This window comes from Pristis pectinata, chromosome 27, assembly GCF_009764475.1.
Source record: "Pristis pectinata isolate sPriPec2 chromosome 27, sPriPec2.1.pri, whole genome shotgun sequence".
Classification (NCBI taxonomy): Eukaryota; Metazoa; Chordata; class Chondrichthyes; order Rhinopristiformes; family Pristidae; genus Pristis; species Pristis pectinata.
The window spans coordinates 5,085,569-5,101,079 of NC_067431.1; the positions used below are offsets into that span (position 1 = coordinate 5,085,569).

General features: G+C 39.3%; 2 protein-coding genes across 3 annotated transcripts in view; one reads left to right on the top strand and one right to left on the bottom strand.

Moving 5' to 3' along the window:
* The window catches only part of tirap (toll-interleukin 1 receptor (TIR) domain containing adaptor protein), a 311,479-nt gene that overhangs the window by 62,451 nt on the left and 233,517 nt on the right, over positions 1-15,511 (bottom strand). The window lies entirely within an intron of this gene.
* The window catches only part of srpra (SRP receptor subunit alpha), a 35,420-nt gene that overhangs the window by 10,256 nt on the left and 9,653 nt on the right, over positions 1-15,511 (top strand). The window contains exons 2-9 of one of the 2 annotated variants that reach the window (XM_052039965.1): positions 1,176-1,259; positions 2,801-2,964; positions 4,114-4,256; positions 8,792-8,966; positions 9,476-9,632; positions 12,694-12,800; positions 12,893-13,011; positions 13,145-13,231. In XM_052039965.1, coding sequence (XP_051895925.1) covers positions 1,176-1,259; positions 2,801-2,964; positions 4,114-4,256; positions 8,792-8,966; positions 9,476-9,632; positions 12,694-12,800; positions 12,893-13,011; positions 13,145-13,231 — 1,036 coding nt within the window. The remainder of the gene's footprint in view (positions 1-1,175; positions 1,260-2,800; positions 2,965-4,113; positions 4,257-8,791; positions 8,967-9,475; positions 9,633-12,693; positions 12,801-12,892; positions 13,012-13,144; positions 13,232-15,511) is intronic. The other variant, XM_052039966.1, reaches the window with a different exon arrangement.

Here is a 15,511-nt window from a genome sequence, read left to right on the forward strand (position 1 = left end):
TCCCATGCCTCCACCACCACTCCCCATTATATCCTCAAAAAAAAATGAGTCAGACATGGCCTTCCCTGAAATACCCCTGCATGTTGTTCCTGATCAATCGGTGCCTTTATCAATGAAAATTTATGCTGTCAGTTAGAATTGATCCCAGTGAATTGCCCACTGCCAAAGTAACTGACCTGTAATTATAGGGTTTCTCCTTTTTTTTAAACCATGGCACAATGTTAGTAGTCCTCCAATCCTCCAATACTGTAGGCAGGAAGGATTAAAACAAATGATCATTTCTCCACAATTTCCTTTCTTCCTCTTTTTCTAAAAAAGAATGGTTGATCACTGGCTTGATGTAACAAAATACATTTAGCATCTTTGCTTTCAATATGGATATTGTTTGATGGGATATGTATCTACAGGTGAACTTGTAATGCAAGCTGTGCTGAATTATTCCTGTTTTGATACAGTACAGACTTCAGAAGGTGCCTTTCATGTCACCTCAGTACTCCTGAAAGTGATTTAATCAAGTGCTGACAAGCTTTCTACTGGTGGTGTTTTTTTGTCTGTAGCCAAAGGGGAGTGAGTATCAGTGAGCTACTTTGCTGCAGGGATCCCACTCAGTTGACAGCCCATGTTACATTGTCTAATTGGAAAATGGCCAGCAATTAGAAGCAAGAACTCTGCTTAAGTTTTATATCAAATTACAGCAAACTTGGTATTAAAAAAATTAAGCCAAAAGAAAATAACTGAGATTGAATTTGGATTAGGATGAATTGGCTGTCTCTTGCATTCATTTGTATCCCTGGCTGTTATTGCATTTCACCATCGTACAGCTTCCAAAATTGCTTTCTGCAGTGGACTTTCTTTCCTGTGGTTGTCAGCTCAAAAATATAATTGTGGTGAGGAAAGTTTACATGGGCAATTGCATTGCAAATTTGAAGATAGCACTTTTATAATGGATAATGTTCATAGGAAGTGAGTGCATCACATTTTAAGTATGATTGTCTGAAAGGAAACTAAATAGTTTTGAAAAATGAGTCATCACATGTTGATGACTCATTTTTGCTAAGAGAAATCTTTGGTAAATTAACAACTCGGAACATATTCTCTGGGCATTATTATGTTCTTGATTTTCAGAAAAAAATGAATTTGATTAAGTTAAAGGATTGATTATTCCCCTTTTGTAGGAGAGAGGAGGAAACAACTCATTCACTCATGAAGCCCTCACTCTTAAATACAAGCTGGACAATGAATTTGAATTGTTGTTTGTGGTGAGTATTTGGCAGACCAAATATAATACGTGAAACTATATATGGGATTCAAAGGAAGCCATTCTGGTTACGGACTCTGTCAGCTGTTTGTTGTTAATCTCACTAGGAGCTTGCCATAAAATTCTGATTATATAGAGCATTTATTAAAATGGAGAGAAAAATTCACTATATTGGAGTACAATAAAGTGTGTGCCTTTATATTAAAAAAAACACAAAAATGGCCACATTGGCAATTTCAAATAATTTGTATTTATAATGAAAGCTGCAATTTGAACCATAGGTGCTGGGCACATTACAATTTATGCACAGACGTCAATGCATCAAATCCACTTGTAGCTAATCATGTCAGGAGCTAATGAAGTACATATTATCCAGCACATATTGCAGCATCCCTTTTCATCTTTATTCAACTCTTGCAAAACATTTATCTTTGGATAAAGAGGTTTCTCTGCTGCTTTGAATATTGAATAAAAGGCTGCTCATTCCACTGAACTGGGAATTAGAGCAGAATGAACGGCATTCTCTCTACATGTAGGCCCTGAATTACTGACACGGCTCTGCTCTAAATTTTCTGTGATAACAGGGTCTCTGTTGCATAATGCCAAAACTATTTCTGTCACAGAGATCTGTGAAAGGTGGTGACTGTGTCTTGGGAGAAATAAAGTTGGGATTGTGGTCTGAAGGGAATAAAAAGGGATAGAATGGGATTAAATGTTAGCAGATTTAAGGTTATGGAGTTGCAGATTTTGAAACAACAGCAAAAGTATGGAACAAAGAAATTCTTTGGAGCAGCTGATGAAATGGAGAAATTAGTTTAAGAACTCATTTCCCATTTATGGAAGCAAGAGTTCTTAAGCTAATAGTTATTAGTCCATTAGATCCTTGATGAAGTGTGACTGTGGAGACAGAGGCTATACTGTCGTCTTCATAATTCGAACTTGTATAGCAAGCATTAGAAGTGCCAGAAACAGGAAGGCCTTCCCTCAGTACTAAAAGGCCCCAAAGATGGCAGAGAAGCACAACAAACTGAACTTGAGTTGTATGTAAGTAGAAGTTTAAAATGTGGAATGATCCTGTAAGTGTGAGGGAAAAATGGAATGCCACATTTGATGCAGCCTATCCTAGGATATGTAGCTTACCAGGTTCACTTGTGTATTTTGAAAATTAAGAAATGTCTAGGTAAAGGACACCTGATACAGTTCCTTAGATCTACCTAACTTTGAAGTTTTAGAGTAATTGCAATAATTGTGGAGTGTACGTTGATTTACTTTATTGATGTGCAATGCCCATTCCTACATAAAACAGTGACACAAATGTATGTGATGTTAACCCTTATTGTAGACTATGAATTTTGCTGATAGTTGGACTGTGCCTGTTAATCTTGCTGCAGTGTGTGATGTTCCCTATTTCTGCCAATGAGAAAATCTTAAATGCTGCAGAACAACTGGAGTAGTTTACAGGTCTGTAGATGTATGATTATAAATGTCAGAGCAAGGTTAAGTTCATTTGAAGGGATTTTCTTCTTTTATTTTGTCCTACAGGTGGGCTACCAAAAAATCTTGACGCTAACCTATGTAGACAAGTTTATTGACGATATCCACATGCTATTTCGGGATAAATATAGAAACCAGTTACAGCAGCGAGGGGTGCTGGGCCTCCTTAGCGGTTCTTTTGATTTCTTGGATGATTTCAAAGGCCTCCTGAGGTAAATGAATCAAACTTTTCACCTTTTTAGTATTTCCTTTTCTTAATCTAATGCTGGTCTCACTTTCCAGTTGGCAGTTACAATAATCGTACAAGAGACCTAAAGTAAAGCTATGATAAGACATTGGGAAAGGTGGGCATTTTGCTATATCGATTCCAGGGGGCATTCAGATGCACAGTTGAAGTATTCACATTTCTATGTCAGGAGAGAGTAGAGCCCCAGCAGCCAATCAGATTAAGAGAAAGGAGAAGAAAACAAGATCTCTTAAACCTTGAAAGTTAGAACTTTGAAAGTTGGATTGAAGAGAGATGTATGGGGGTATGAATGATATTAAACTGGTTAAGAGACAGAAGCTGCAAGATTATTTTGAGATATACCAATGAGTTCACACTGAAAAATCAGCTTTATTACTGAAACTCTCCAGCCTTATTCCTAGAGCCTTGAACTCATTTAAAAAAAATACTGGATTCTGTGTTTTAGCACTTACCCATGTCTCTAACTGAGAAAACCAGAATGAACCAAGTGTGCTTCTGTACCCTGTTTAAGCTTGAATGTTTCAAAGATCAGTATTTCCTCAGTATCTGTTACCCCACAGGGAGTCTTTAACTTGAGAGATTTTGGGGACAACCTTCTTCCACCAACCTTCCTAAACTTGCAAATTGTGGACTGTACTTGTAGGAAGTTGGGAATCGGGACTTTTTTTCTTAACTGCTTTGTTTTGTTAGATGGAAGTGTCAATGGAACTCCTTCATTTGCTTTGTAAAGAGTGCAGTTTATTGTGGGGTAGGATGGGTTTAAAAACTAACAGGGAGTTGCTGATTTGCCATATTTTACCTCTGCACATTTAAGTTGCAGGGTGAGAATCAGTCCAAATGCCCACTCCTGATTGTTGGCCCGTTCTCATCCTGAAAAGTACATATGCTAACAATACATTGTAACCTGCTTGCTTTCCACTGTCTCTTGTGTTACAAATGGTAGCTGAAGTTCCAAAGGACCACCAGGACCCTTGGAATTCTATTGCCTTTTAAGAGTAGGAACAAGAATGTTCATTTCCTTGAAACTAGAAATTCAATGGCAATGTTGTTTTTAAAATTCTGTTCTGCTTACTTGTGATTGGGTAATTTTTCTCCTTTTCGTGATTGGCTCTAGGGCTGCTGAGGAACGCACTAGAGGAAAAGCACCATCTGTCATGAAAACATTTGAACAATCTGATAAATCAAAGAAAACTGTGAAATCTATGATAGAAACCAGAGGTGAAAAAGGGAAGGAGAACAAGAAAAACAAGAAAGAAGGTAAGTTATGGTTCTTCGGCAGAGGAGTTCTCAGATGTTTGTTATGGAGAGCAGCTCAAGTGCGTTGATGGGAGAAGGACTGTGTGTTATAAAGTAAAAGCCCAGTCCTCAAGTATGGCTCAGAATTTCTGGTTCTCTGTTTATCCCACTCTGATCTTTTTTTCTTTGGGCTCTTGCATGGTTCCATTTGAGTCTAATGTAAGCTCAGAGCAACAGCTCATCTTCTGACTTGGCATTTTACAGGCCTCAAGACTAAACAATGAATCCAACAATTTCAGATAACCAGCCTTTCCAGTTCACAACAAGCCAGATCTGTTGAAACTTCATCAATCTGAAGCATGAACCCTGTTGTTACTGTTGTTACTTCAGCTTCCAATATTATAGTGATTGGCTTCTCCAGTTTGTATCTCAGTTCCAGCATTACTCTTTGAAAGTTTTCTTTCTCTCTTCTCTCCATGCTCATTCATCATTTTCTAGTGACATATGCTCCAGGGAAATCATCTGCAGGTAACAGACTTCTACCATCATCTTTCAGCTGACATTACCGCCGCTTGGTCTCTCCTGACCTCCAGCCTGTCAGAGTATCTGTTTTCTCAGCCTCTCCCTTTTCAATTTTTATGACATGTTTGATTTTTTTTGTACTGATGAAAGAGTAACTCTTTCTGTCTGCACAGGTGCTACCTGACCTGTTGGGTATTTCCAGCATTTTCTATTCTTATTTCAAATTTTCCACATCTGCAGTTATTTCTGCATTTCACTCAGCGTCAGTTGATGGAAATCATTATGTCTACAGCTTTGAGGAACTTTAGCTCAAAGTTGATGAACATGAGATGGAGTCCAAGATTCAGACACTGTGATGCATTAAGGAAGGTGAAAGTTACTTGAATATTCTGTTCCAGGAGGCAGTGACACCCCTTAGATTAAGTAGCCCAGAATTGGTCAATTAAGACTATGAGTGAAGTGGGTATGGGGATCTAGAAGGAAATATTGGAGGAGCCTTTGCATTTGTCCAACAGATATGCAGTTCTTGCCTGTGTAGATGAAAGCAGAAACTGCAAGAGGGATGAACAATATAACCATAGCCCCATGGTTCTTGTGCCATTCAAGTTGGGAAGTGCAAAGAAATGTAATAGAGATAGGGAACAATATAGTTAAGGGGATAGATATTATTCTCTATGGCTGCAAGAGCAAGTCCTAAAGGCTGTGTTGACTGCCAGCTGGTGAGATTAAGGACATTTCTTGTTATTTCCTCAGGGTTTGAGAGGAACTTGGAGTGGGAGGAAGAGGCAGTTGTTATGGTCTATATGGGAATCAAAAACATAGATAAGACAAGGAGATTCTGCTGATTTGTACAAGTAGCCGGGGACCAAATTAAAAACAGAACTGCAGAAGTAATTATTTTGGGAAAACCACCTGAGCTCCATGCAATTTGTCATTGAGTAGGATCAGAGTGTTGAACCTGTGGGGAGAAAGAAATATTGTTACGTGGAGCAAATTAAAAATAAACTGCACCAATATTGGAGAAAGAGGAAGTTGTTCTGTTGGAAGAGGCTTCACTTGAATTGAGCTGGAACCAGTGCCCTTGTGAATAAAGTAACTAGAGTTGTAGATAAGGCTTTAAACTAAATGCTTGTGGAAGTACTGTAGTAACTGGGAAACTTTAAGAGTTAAACAGAAAGGATTAGGTGATTATGTGAGTTAGTGACATGTGTAATGATAACCAGGGTCTGTCATTTAGAGAAAACATTCAAACATAAGAGGCTATCTCCAATTAGAGCAAGAGCAGGGAACTAAATGATTAAAAAGACAAAATTCAAGTTCCTTTATCTGAGTGCACTAAACATTTTAAACTAGATAGATTAATTAATGGCACAAATGGAAATTAACGGCTATATAACATTGGTATCCTTTACGAATCCTGGAATAAAGGGTCTAGGTAGCTTTCTTTGTCCTTGATGCATCGTTGTGTCAAAATTTCAGACTGTATCCTCTCAATTGTGAACCAAAGTTCCTTGAGCTGCAGACACTTATTGCATATGTGGCTGTTATGTGGATCATGCTAGTTTCCATCAGTTGAAATTGAATAAAATAATTAGTACAGAGATGTGGTGATAAAGTGACCAAGGTTAGGATGCAAATTTTCCAGGATAACTTTAGAAGAGATAGCCAAAATGAAAAAGAAGAGATCGCCCTGATAAAGTTGAAGGGAGAATGGATTGTAGCTTAACACATCAAGAAGTAGAATCAGTTTGGGTAGAGCCAAGATGCACAAGGGGCAGGAGACATTGATGGAAGTTAGACATAGTTCCCCAAACAGTAGTGATAATGTAGGCCATAGGATGTATTGGGAAAATCAGTCCACATGTTGCAAGGGTAAATAATCAGGGCAACTTTTCATATTAGACTGGACAAACCAAATTAGCAGTAAAGTCATAGAGCAATACGGCATGGATACAGGCCCTTTGGCCCAACTTGTCCATGCCGACCATGGTGCCCACTCATCTAGTCCCAATTTCCTGCATTTGGCCCATATCCCTCCAAGCCCTGCCCCTGCATGTACCTATCCAAATGCTTCTTAAATTATGCTATTGTACCTGCCTCAACCATTTCCTCTGGCAGCTCATTCCATATAGTCACCACCCTCTGCGTGAAAAAGTTGCCCCTTAAGTCCCTTTTAAATCTTTCCCCTCTCACCCTAAATCTATGGCCCCTCGTTTTGGATTCCCCTACCCTGGGGAAAAGACTGCTACCATCCACCTTATCTATGCCCCTTATGATTTTATAAATTTCTATAAGATCACCCCTCATTCTCCTACATCCAAGGAATAAAGACCTAGCCTGGCCAACCTCTCCCTGTAAACTCAGGCCCTCTCATCCTGGCAACATCCTTGTAAATCTTTCCAGCTTAACCATGTCTTTCCTATAATAGGGTGACCAAAACCTGTACACAGTACTCCAAGTGCAGCCTCACCAACAACTTGTACAACTACAACATAATGTCCCAACTCCTATAATCAATGACCTGATTGATGAAGGCCAGTGTGCTAAGTGCCTGTCTCACCACCGTGTCTACCTGTAATGCCACTTTCAACGAACTAGGGCCCTCTTCCATTATACTCCCTAGTCCCCTACCATTCTTAGTACAAGTCCTATGCTGGTTTGACTTTCGAAAATGCATCACCTCGCACTTGTCTGTATTGAAATCCATTTGCTACTCCTCGGCCCACTTCCCAAACTGATCAAGAACCCCCTGTAATCTACGATAACCTTCTTCACCATCAACAACTCCTACTAATTTTGTGTCATCCGCAAACTTACTGATCAAGCCTTGTGCATTCACATCCAAATTATTTACATAAGTAACGAATAACAAGTGTCCCAACACCAACCATTATGGCACACAACTAGTCAATGGGCTTCATTCGGAGAAACAACCTTCAGCCACCGCCCTCTGCTTCCTACTTCTGAGCCAATTTTGAGTCCATGGATTCTCTCCCTGGATTCCATGGGACCTAAACTTTGAGACAAGCTTACCATGCTGACCTTGCCGAAGGCCTTGCTGAAGTCCAAATAGACAACATCCACTGCCCTAGCATCATCTAGCTTTTTGGTTAAGTCTTCAAAAAAAGACTCCAGAACGTTCGTAAAGTATGACCTACCCTGCGCAAAGCCATGCTGACTCCTCGTAATCAGACTCTGTCTATCCAAGTGCTGGTAGATGGGGTGAAGAACAAATTCATGGGAGTGTGTGAGTGATGGTCTTCTAGATCATTATGTTGAAGAACACACAAGAGAATATACTATTTTAGATCCAGTATTGTTCAATGAGAACAATACCGGATCCTTTATATTTCTATTGGACACTTAAGAGCGATCATAATGTGATTAAAATTTTATGTAGAGGTTGAAGTGATTTAGTTGAACATGAAACTAGGATCTTAACTATAAACAAAGCAAACTGCTAAAGATATGAGGTGTGAATTGGAATTAGTAGATAGGGAAATGATATTAAAAAGTATGACAAATAGAAACAAGTAATGTTTAACATTTAGTACATAGTTCACTATCCCTTTTTAAGGTACAAAAATCCAGCAGGAAAAGTGGTTCAACTGTGGCTATCAAGGGGTTAAAGATAATGTTAGATCAAAGGAAAAGGTTCATAATGTTACCAGAAAGAGCAGTAGCATGAGGACTGGAAAATGTGGAGCAAAGGAAAGGGAAAATAGCATATGAGAGTAATCTAGTGAGAAACTTAAAAATTGACTGTAAAAGCTTCCGTACATTTATAAAGAGGAAAAGGTAATCAAAGATCAGGGTTCAGTATCACTTATTCTAGGAACTAAAATTTATCAACAGTGATGTGTTAGTTTAGCACATGTGTGGTTGAGAGATATCTAGAGGAGCTTTTCCAAATAACTTTTACACATTCTTTTCTTTGCTTTCTTGCCTTTGTGTTTTTTTCCTCACCTTTTACTCTTTTTTTGCTTCTCCCTCCTTGTCTCTCCACCCCCCCCCCCCCCCCCCCCCATATCTAGCCCCTGTACCCGAGGCACCTCCAGCAGAAAAGAAACCTACGGTCCCGTTAAAGACTCCTGTGACCACGGCTGTAGGTGATGCTAACCAAAATGGTTTGACTCAGGAAGAAATCATCCAGAGGAAAAGGGAGGAATTTTTCCGTAAAAAACTGGGGAGCGATAAAAAAGGTAACAGGTGAGGAGTTTCCACATTTGAGGCAACAAATTAGCTGGTTGTGTTTTCTAGCTTTTGCCTTAATCTGAAATTCTGGCTGCTGTTCTTACTCGTACCAGAGAGGGCACTGCTGCTCGTCTTGGTCTTTAAAAACAACATTGTTTAAAATGTTTTTTTTGCAATGTTTAATTGATAAATCCTCTGCTATATTACAATGTTTATATATATTATTATATCATTTAGTTGTAACATATTTTGCATCTCTTTCATAATTGAGAGCCAAGATCAAAGACGTGTGTGGTAGTTAATACAATTCATATATCAGGCTTGTGATTTTTATGGTGATTTAATCCTAATGTTTACCATGCAAGCTGAAATTATTTTGAAACCATGCATGAGATGTCACCAAACCATTTTAATGTTCCCTCATCTTAATACTTCAACATTTTAATTTCTCAAGCTAATATTTTGCGGTAGGTGAGAGAGACTGAAAATTGATACAGTAATGTCTTTCTCATGCTGAATTGCAGCAGCAAGTCCCCTAAAACAAGTAAGAAGAAAGTTCGTCGTGTCTGGCCTCTGGATTCTAATAATGCTAACCCCAAAGAGCTGGATTACAGTGAGAAACTGTTGAATGGTCAGTCCAATACTGTCACCAACAATGGAGATGACGCCAATGTAGATGTGGTATGTTACAATGTGCATTAACTTTTCAACAAGTGTTTATTAGCAGTCTAATCAGAGGCGATTCTTCAGTTCAGTTATATTTTTTCAAGTGAGTTCTCAAATGGAATATGCTATGCTGTTAAATTGATACAGTATATTTAACGCCAAAGGAGGCTGCCAGAATAAAAGATGAAATAGATCTGAAATAAAACGGATAATGCTGGAAATGATGAAGTACCATCTGTATACATTATGAAACAGTGTTGGTGTTTCTAGTTAATGACCTTTTCTCAGTTAAGAGTGCAGATAAGTTTAACTTGTAGAGCGAGGGGGAGGGGGCAGAGAATAGAAGGGAAGGTCTGAGATAAGGTGGAGGGCAGGAGAGATTGAATGCCAACAACGATGGTGGGGCTGACTGAAAGAGATTGACAAACACTAGTGAAAAATAATTGGTGGAATAATAAATGAGAGACAAATAAGATTTGAAACTTCCAGAAGGAAGACAAAAAAATGAATGACGGAAATGAGCGATAAAAGGATGAAATGGGTAATCATCTAATATTGTTGAATTCAGCATTGAAGCCAAAAGGCTGAATTGTGCCTGGTTAGGAGTTGTGCCCTTGAACTTGCATTGGGCTTCGTTGGAACAGTGTAGAGGCTGAAGGTAGAGGAGTCATGTTGGGATGGAGAATTAAGATGACAGACAACTGAAAGCTCACAGTTAACCTTGTAGGTTGGACAGGTGTTCTGCAAGGTGATCACTTGATTTGCATTTTGTTTCCCCAACATGGCGAAGACCACGTCATGAACAGTGTACAATGTTGAATGCACTATACTAACTTGGAAAGAGTACATGTGCACTGCCTCCTCTGCATAGAGTATTTGGGACTGTTAGTGGTAAGGGAGCAGGTGAAAGAGCAGATGTTATCTTTCCTACAGTTGAACAAGAAGGTGGCATGAAAAAGGGAGTTGGATTAGTGATGGAAAAGTGAACCACAGAATCCTGGAGGCAGTAGTCCCTTGGAAATGCTGGAAAGCAATGAGATGATGTATCTGGTGCTGGTATCACGTTGGAGCTATCAGAAGTTATCAAGGTGATCTGTTGGTGGGATGAAAGGTAGGGCAAGGTGGGGTACCCTATCCTTGTTCTAGGTGGGAGAGAGTAAAACTGTGGAGGTGAAACAAGCATAGCTGAGGTTCATGTCAACTGGTATTGGAAGCACTAGTGTAAAGCTGGCATTGACAGTACAGATATAATGTAGAAGGAGAAACTGGAAGTAGAAGTTAGAAATTTTGAGGCATTTATTGTAGGGAAGGCTTCCAGTGTCCTGGCCACACTTATCTCTCAAAACATTCAGTAATGACAGAAGCAATAAAATAATGAACTGCAGCATTTGAAATCAGGAGACGGGTAAGAAAATTTATAGCAAGCTGACTACAAACAGAAAACAAAGTGGGGATAAAAAGATGAACAGCGATTGATACTGGGACCACCGGGCACAATTTGTATTAATTTTGGCAGGAATTTAAAGGCCAAATTTGCAGATAGGACCAAATTAGGGATACAAGTACAACAAAGGAGAAGGCCAGAAGGCAGTACTAGAAAGGGTATGTCATTGAGAAAGAAACTTCAATATACGTCAGTGTGAGTTGGTGCATCTTGGTTGAAAGAATAGTGATCCTTGGCCGAATGGATCTGAGGAGCAATTGTATTTATAGATGCATGACTAAAAGTAGCAAAGTTTGTTAATAAAAACCACAATAAATTAAAATGGTGAAGTTCATTTATATAGGGATAAAATATAGAAGTAGACAGGTGATATTAAACTTGTATGGAACTAGCTAGTTCACACTTGGAATATTGTCCACAGTTCTGGTCTTCAGGCTAGGCAGGTACTGGAGGGTGCAAAACAAACTAAGGACGATGCAAGACCTTGGAGGATATACGTACATGCCAGGAAAGAATGAGCAGGCTTGCATGTCCTTTGTGTGGTAGAGGAAAGCTGAGAGGTGACCTGATAAAGGCTTCTCATACGGTAAAGGGGTTTGATAGGGTAAACTTAATGTTTCTATTTGTGAGGGAAACACATTTTAATGGCTCCGATTTAAGATGGTTGCGAATAAATTCACAAGGGAAGTTGGATGAAACATTTTTTTTTACCCAGAGAGTGGTTGGGATATAGGACTTGTTACTTCATGAAGTTATTTAGAAAAATGGGGTAGGTGTGCTCAAGGGAAGCTAGATGGCAACGGAGGAGAAGGAATTAAAACATTGTTTTATTTAAGTGAGGGGCTGTTGGAATGGATATGTTTTGGGGAAAACACCTGAATATATTTGCAGGGGAGTGATCTTCATCAATTCATTGTTGTCTGTGCAGTTTATTGCTCCTGGCAGTCTTGGGTAGGTTTCACCTCTATTTTTACTCTGTGCTTCCTGATTGGAAAGAAACCCGAATTTGGAGCATGACCCGTTCTCAAGCAATTATTAATGCCCTCTGGAGTGCACAATCTATCAGATTCATTCAGTACCACCACCCCCCACCCCCAACCTAAACCATGTGATACTGCTTTTGCTGTCACTGCTTTGACCTGGTATATGTTGATTGAGGTCTGTTCCCTGAGAGATTAAACAAAAATGAAGGAAGTATTAAATGAACAATTCAATAAATATGACTGAGTGAGGCAGGTAGATTAATACCTGGGGGAAAGTAGAGGATGAGACTTGCAAATGTATTGGGGAAACTGGGCTATGTGTAATTTTGTAACATTTCAAACTTAAGTCTGATGTTATTGAACTGGATGGACTAAAGTTAATTGTTTCTTCAGTTCTTAAGTTAAATATTAACTATTCAAATAAAAAAAAGAGTTGTGGGGTGCTGCCCAACATTCCTCACTTCTCAAAACGGATTAATTGGCCACTTATAATTTTCTCATTTCTGGGCTGTAGCTGTGCATCGGATGTTTTCCTTTGTGTGATAATAGTGAAGCTCAAAGTAATTTGTTGCACAAGGCACATATTGGCAGAAACAGAAAAACATTTCTGATTTATTCACAAATTTGGCATAATGATTACTTATTACAGAGCATTTATCGTGGGTCAATGGCAGGAGATTTGAAAACTGTAGATTATGATAGCTGTGAGGAGGAGGAGGAGGATGAAGCAGAAGTACAAGAGATTTCTGAAACCAGGTATGTCCTATGCAATGCCATTCGTAAAACTATTAAAATAGAATTTTCTAGTAATTTATTTTTATTTATCACGTACCACATTTCACCTACAGTGTGAAGAAAGGTGGAATTGGTGGCATGTTTGGAATGCTGAGGGGACTTGTTGGATCTAAAAGCCTTACCCCTCAGGTGATGGCCCCTGTACTTGACAAGATGAAAGATCACTTAATTGGTAGGTAATGGGCATGTCCTGTGTAACACTAAGCTATAAGTTATTTTTTTATTATTGCACAATTATTGTGAGGTTATTGGGCTAAGAGATGTTCCTTAACTTGTATTTTTCTCTTCCTTTCTGTTTCCTGCAGCTAAGAATGTTGCTGCAGATATTGCTCTTCAGCTTTGTGAATCAGTGGCAAAAAAGTTGGAGGGAAAGGTCATGGGAACTTTCAGCAGTAAGTGCTATTTATGCTGTAATCTAGCATGTCTGCCCATCTGACACCGTGTGATATAACCTTAGTTTAACGTGGCATTTTAAGGGATTCGCTTTTCTAAATGAGTGTTCAATTCGCATCTTTCACCACACTTCCACTTACTCATTTTTGCTAATCTTGCTCCAAGTACAGAGACCCTGATTAGACATTTCATATTGGAGGAGGATGTTGTAGAAATTATTCTTTCGCCCTGAGTTACCATCTGTCTTGCAGATTTGTATTTGGGTGAATAGTCGAGATTAGATTTATTGATCTAAAGTCAAGCTTCTAACCTTTCCATGTGGCTTGGCTGCTGACTATCACTTGTTGCTCTGTTGGATGAAGTGTGTATTGCCCAGCCTATGCGCAAAGACTGTCTAGGGGAGGGATGGGGAAAAAGTAACAGAGGAGTCACTGTAATGGCTGTTGCATTTGATCATGTTACCACACAAGCATCAGGAACCCTCAGATGTGCTTTAGGTGATGTCATTTTTGTTGAGACTGCACGGAGGAGCTTGAATCATTCTTTCAACTAACCATTTCAGAAAAATTGAAGGCCTTCGAGGTGATTTATAAGTTTATTATTTTTCCTTTCTCCACGGCAGTAAAGTAGACATCAAGGTACTTTGAAGTATCCATCATAGAAACTAGTTTGAATTTAGTTTCTTCATGTGCCAGGTTGGTCCAGTTACTGCCTCAAGTCTCTGCAAGGACTCCCTGCCTCTGACTTTCAGCAATAAGTGAAGTCCTCTCTTTCAGAGCACAGCCAGAGTTCCTCAGTCAGCATTACAGAATCCAACGACAGGTGCAGTGTTGGGATTAAATTCTATAAATTTGCCTAGAAGTGTATAATTGTCAATTTTATGGCAAAAAGTCATGACTGGGAACAGGTGTGATTTTTTTTTAGTACTTCATTTAAAACAAAATTCCCTGAATGGTGATATGAACACAGCAATGTGTCACCTTCTAATGCTGCTATCCTTCCACACTGATTCTTCAGGACTGTCACCACCTCATTGCTTCTTCTAAGCAGAGTCGAGTGTAGATTCGCATTCATGATAAAACTTAGATTTATGGTCACTACCTTCAAAGTGCTCACCCACTGACACTTCATCCACTTGCCTGATTTCATTCCCTAGGACTAGGTCTAGCATTGTCCTATCCCCAGCAGCGCTAGCAGCTGGCACAAAAAGCTCTCCTAGATGCACTTTGAGAATCCCTCCCTGCCTATGCCTTTCATACTGTGGTGATGGTCTTCTTGATCAAAAATGCATTGACCCCTCCTCATCTACATCCCGTCTGAAACTTCTGTACCCTGGAATGTTGAGTTGCCAGTCCTGCCCTTTTTACCCGAATCTGTGCACCTGATATTTATGAGATGTGGGTAACTAACCTTCCACATTAAACTTGCTCCCTGCTGTTGTATGGTAAATATACATTCAACTATGTTGGAACTCTGATAACAATGAGAAATGACAGGCAAATTTTCACAAACCATCTTGCATTGTTATTGACAAGTTGCAAACCTTTGAAGTCCATGATATTTTAAAAGTTAGATTGATGCCAAACCAGCTACATTATCCTGTGTTGTTTGGCTTTCTAAAATTTTTCATAAATACACAGTGAGAGTAGTTTGTATGATATTCCCTTAGCCTGCAGCAAACTTTGAAGAGGTTTCCCATTATAAGGAAGCTCTTTGCTGCTGGAGACTTTGCACTTACAAAGTGTCGTTTGTCTTTCTTTCATCACTCCTGCAAATTTCAAACTCAGACAGAATCCTGAAACCAGGTTTGCAGCCACTGTCCAATTGGCATCCAGGGTGTACCGTACTGCGTGTGTACCGTACTGCGTGTGTACCGTACTGCGTGTGTACCGTACTGCGTGTGTACCGTACTGCGTTTGTAAAAATGGTGGAAGTTGAGATCTCGTGCTCTGCAGATTCAAATGTTCTTTAACTAAAGTATGTGATAAACCAAGTAATTGCTTATTATGAATATAATAAGAGAAATGAAAATAATATCACATTTCGCATAATTCTGTCTTTTTGTCAGTTGCTTAAGTTCTAGTATTTGTGCCCTCTCTGGTCCCTTTCTGGTTTCTTGGGATCTTTTAGGCTTCATCTTGGGATCAAGGATAAGCTTGCTTCCACTTGGGTTTGTGAATTCTGAGGTGATGGAAGAAACCAATCTGGGAATCACAGACTCTCCCACAGAGGGGGCGGGAGGTGCCTGACAGGGTGTGTGAATAATGACTTGTAAGGTG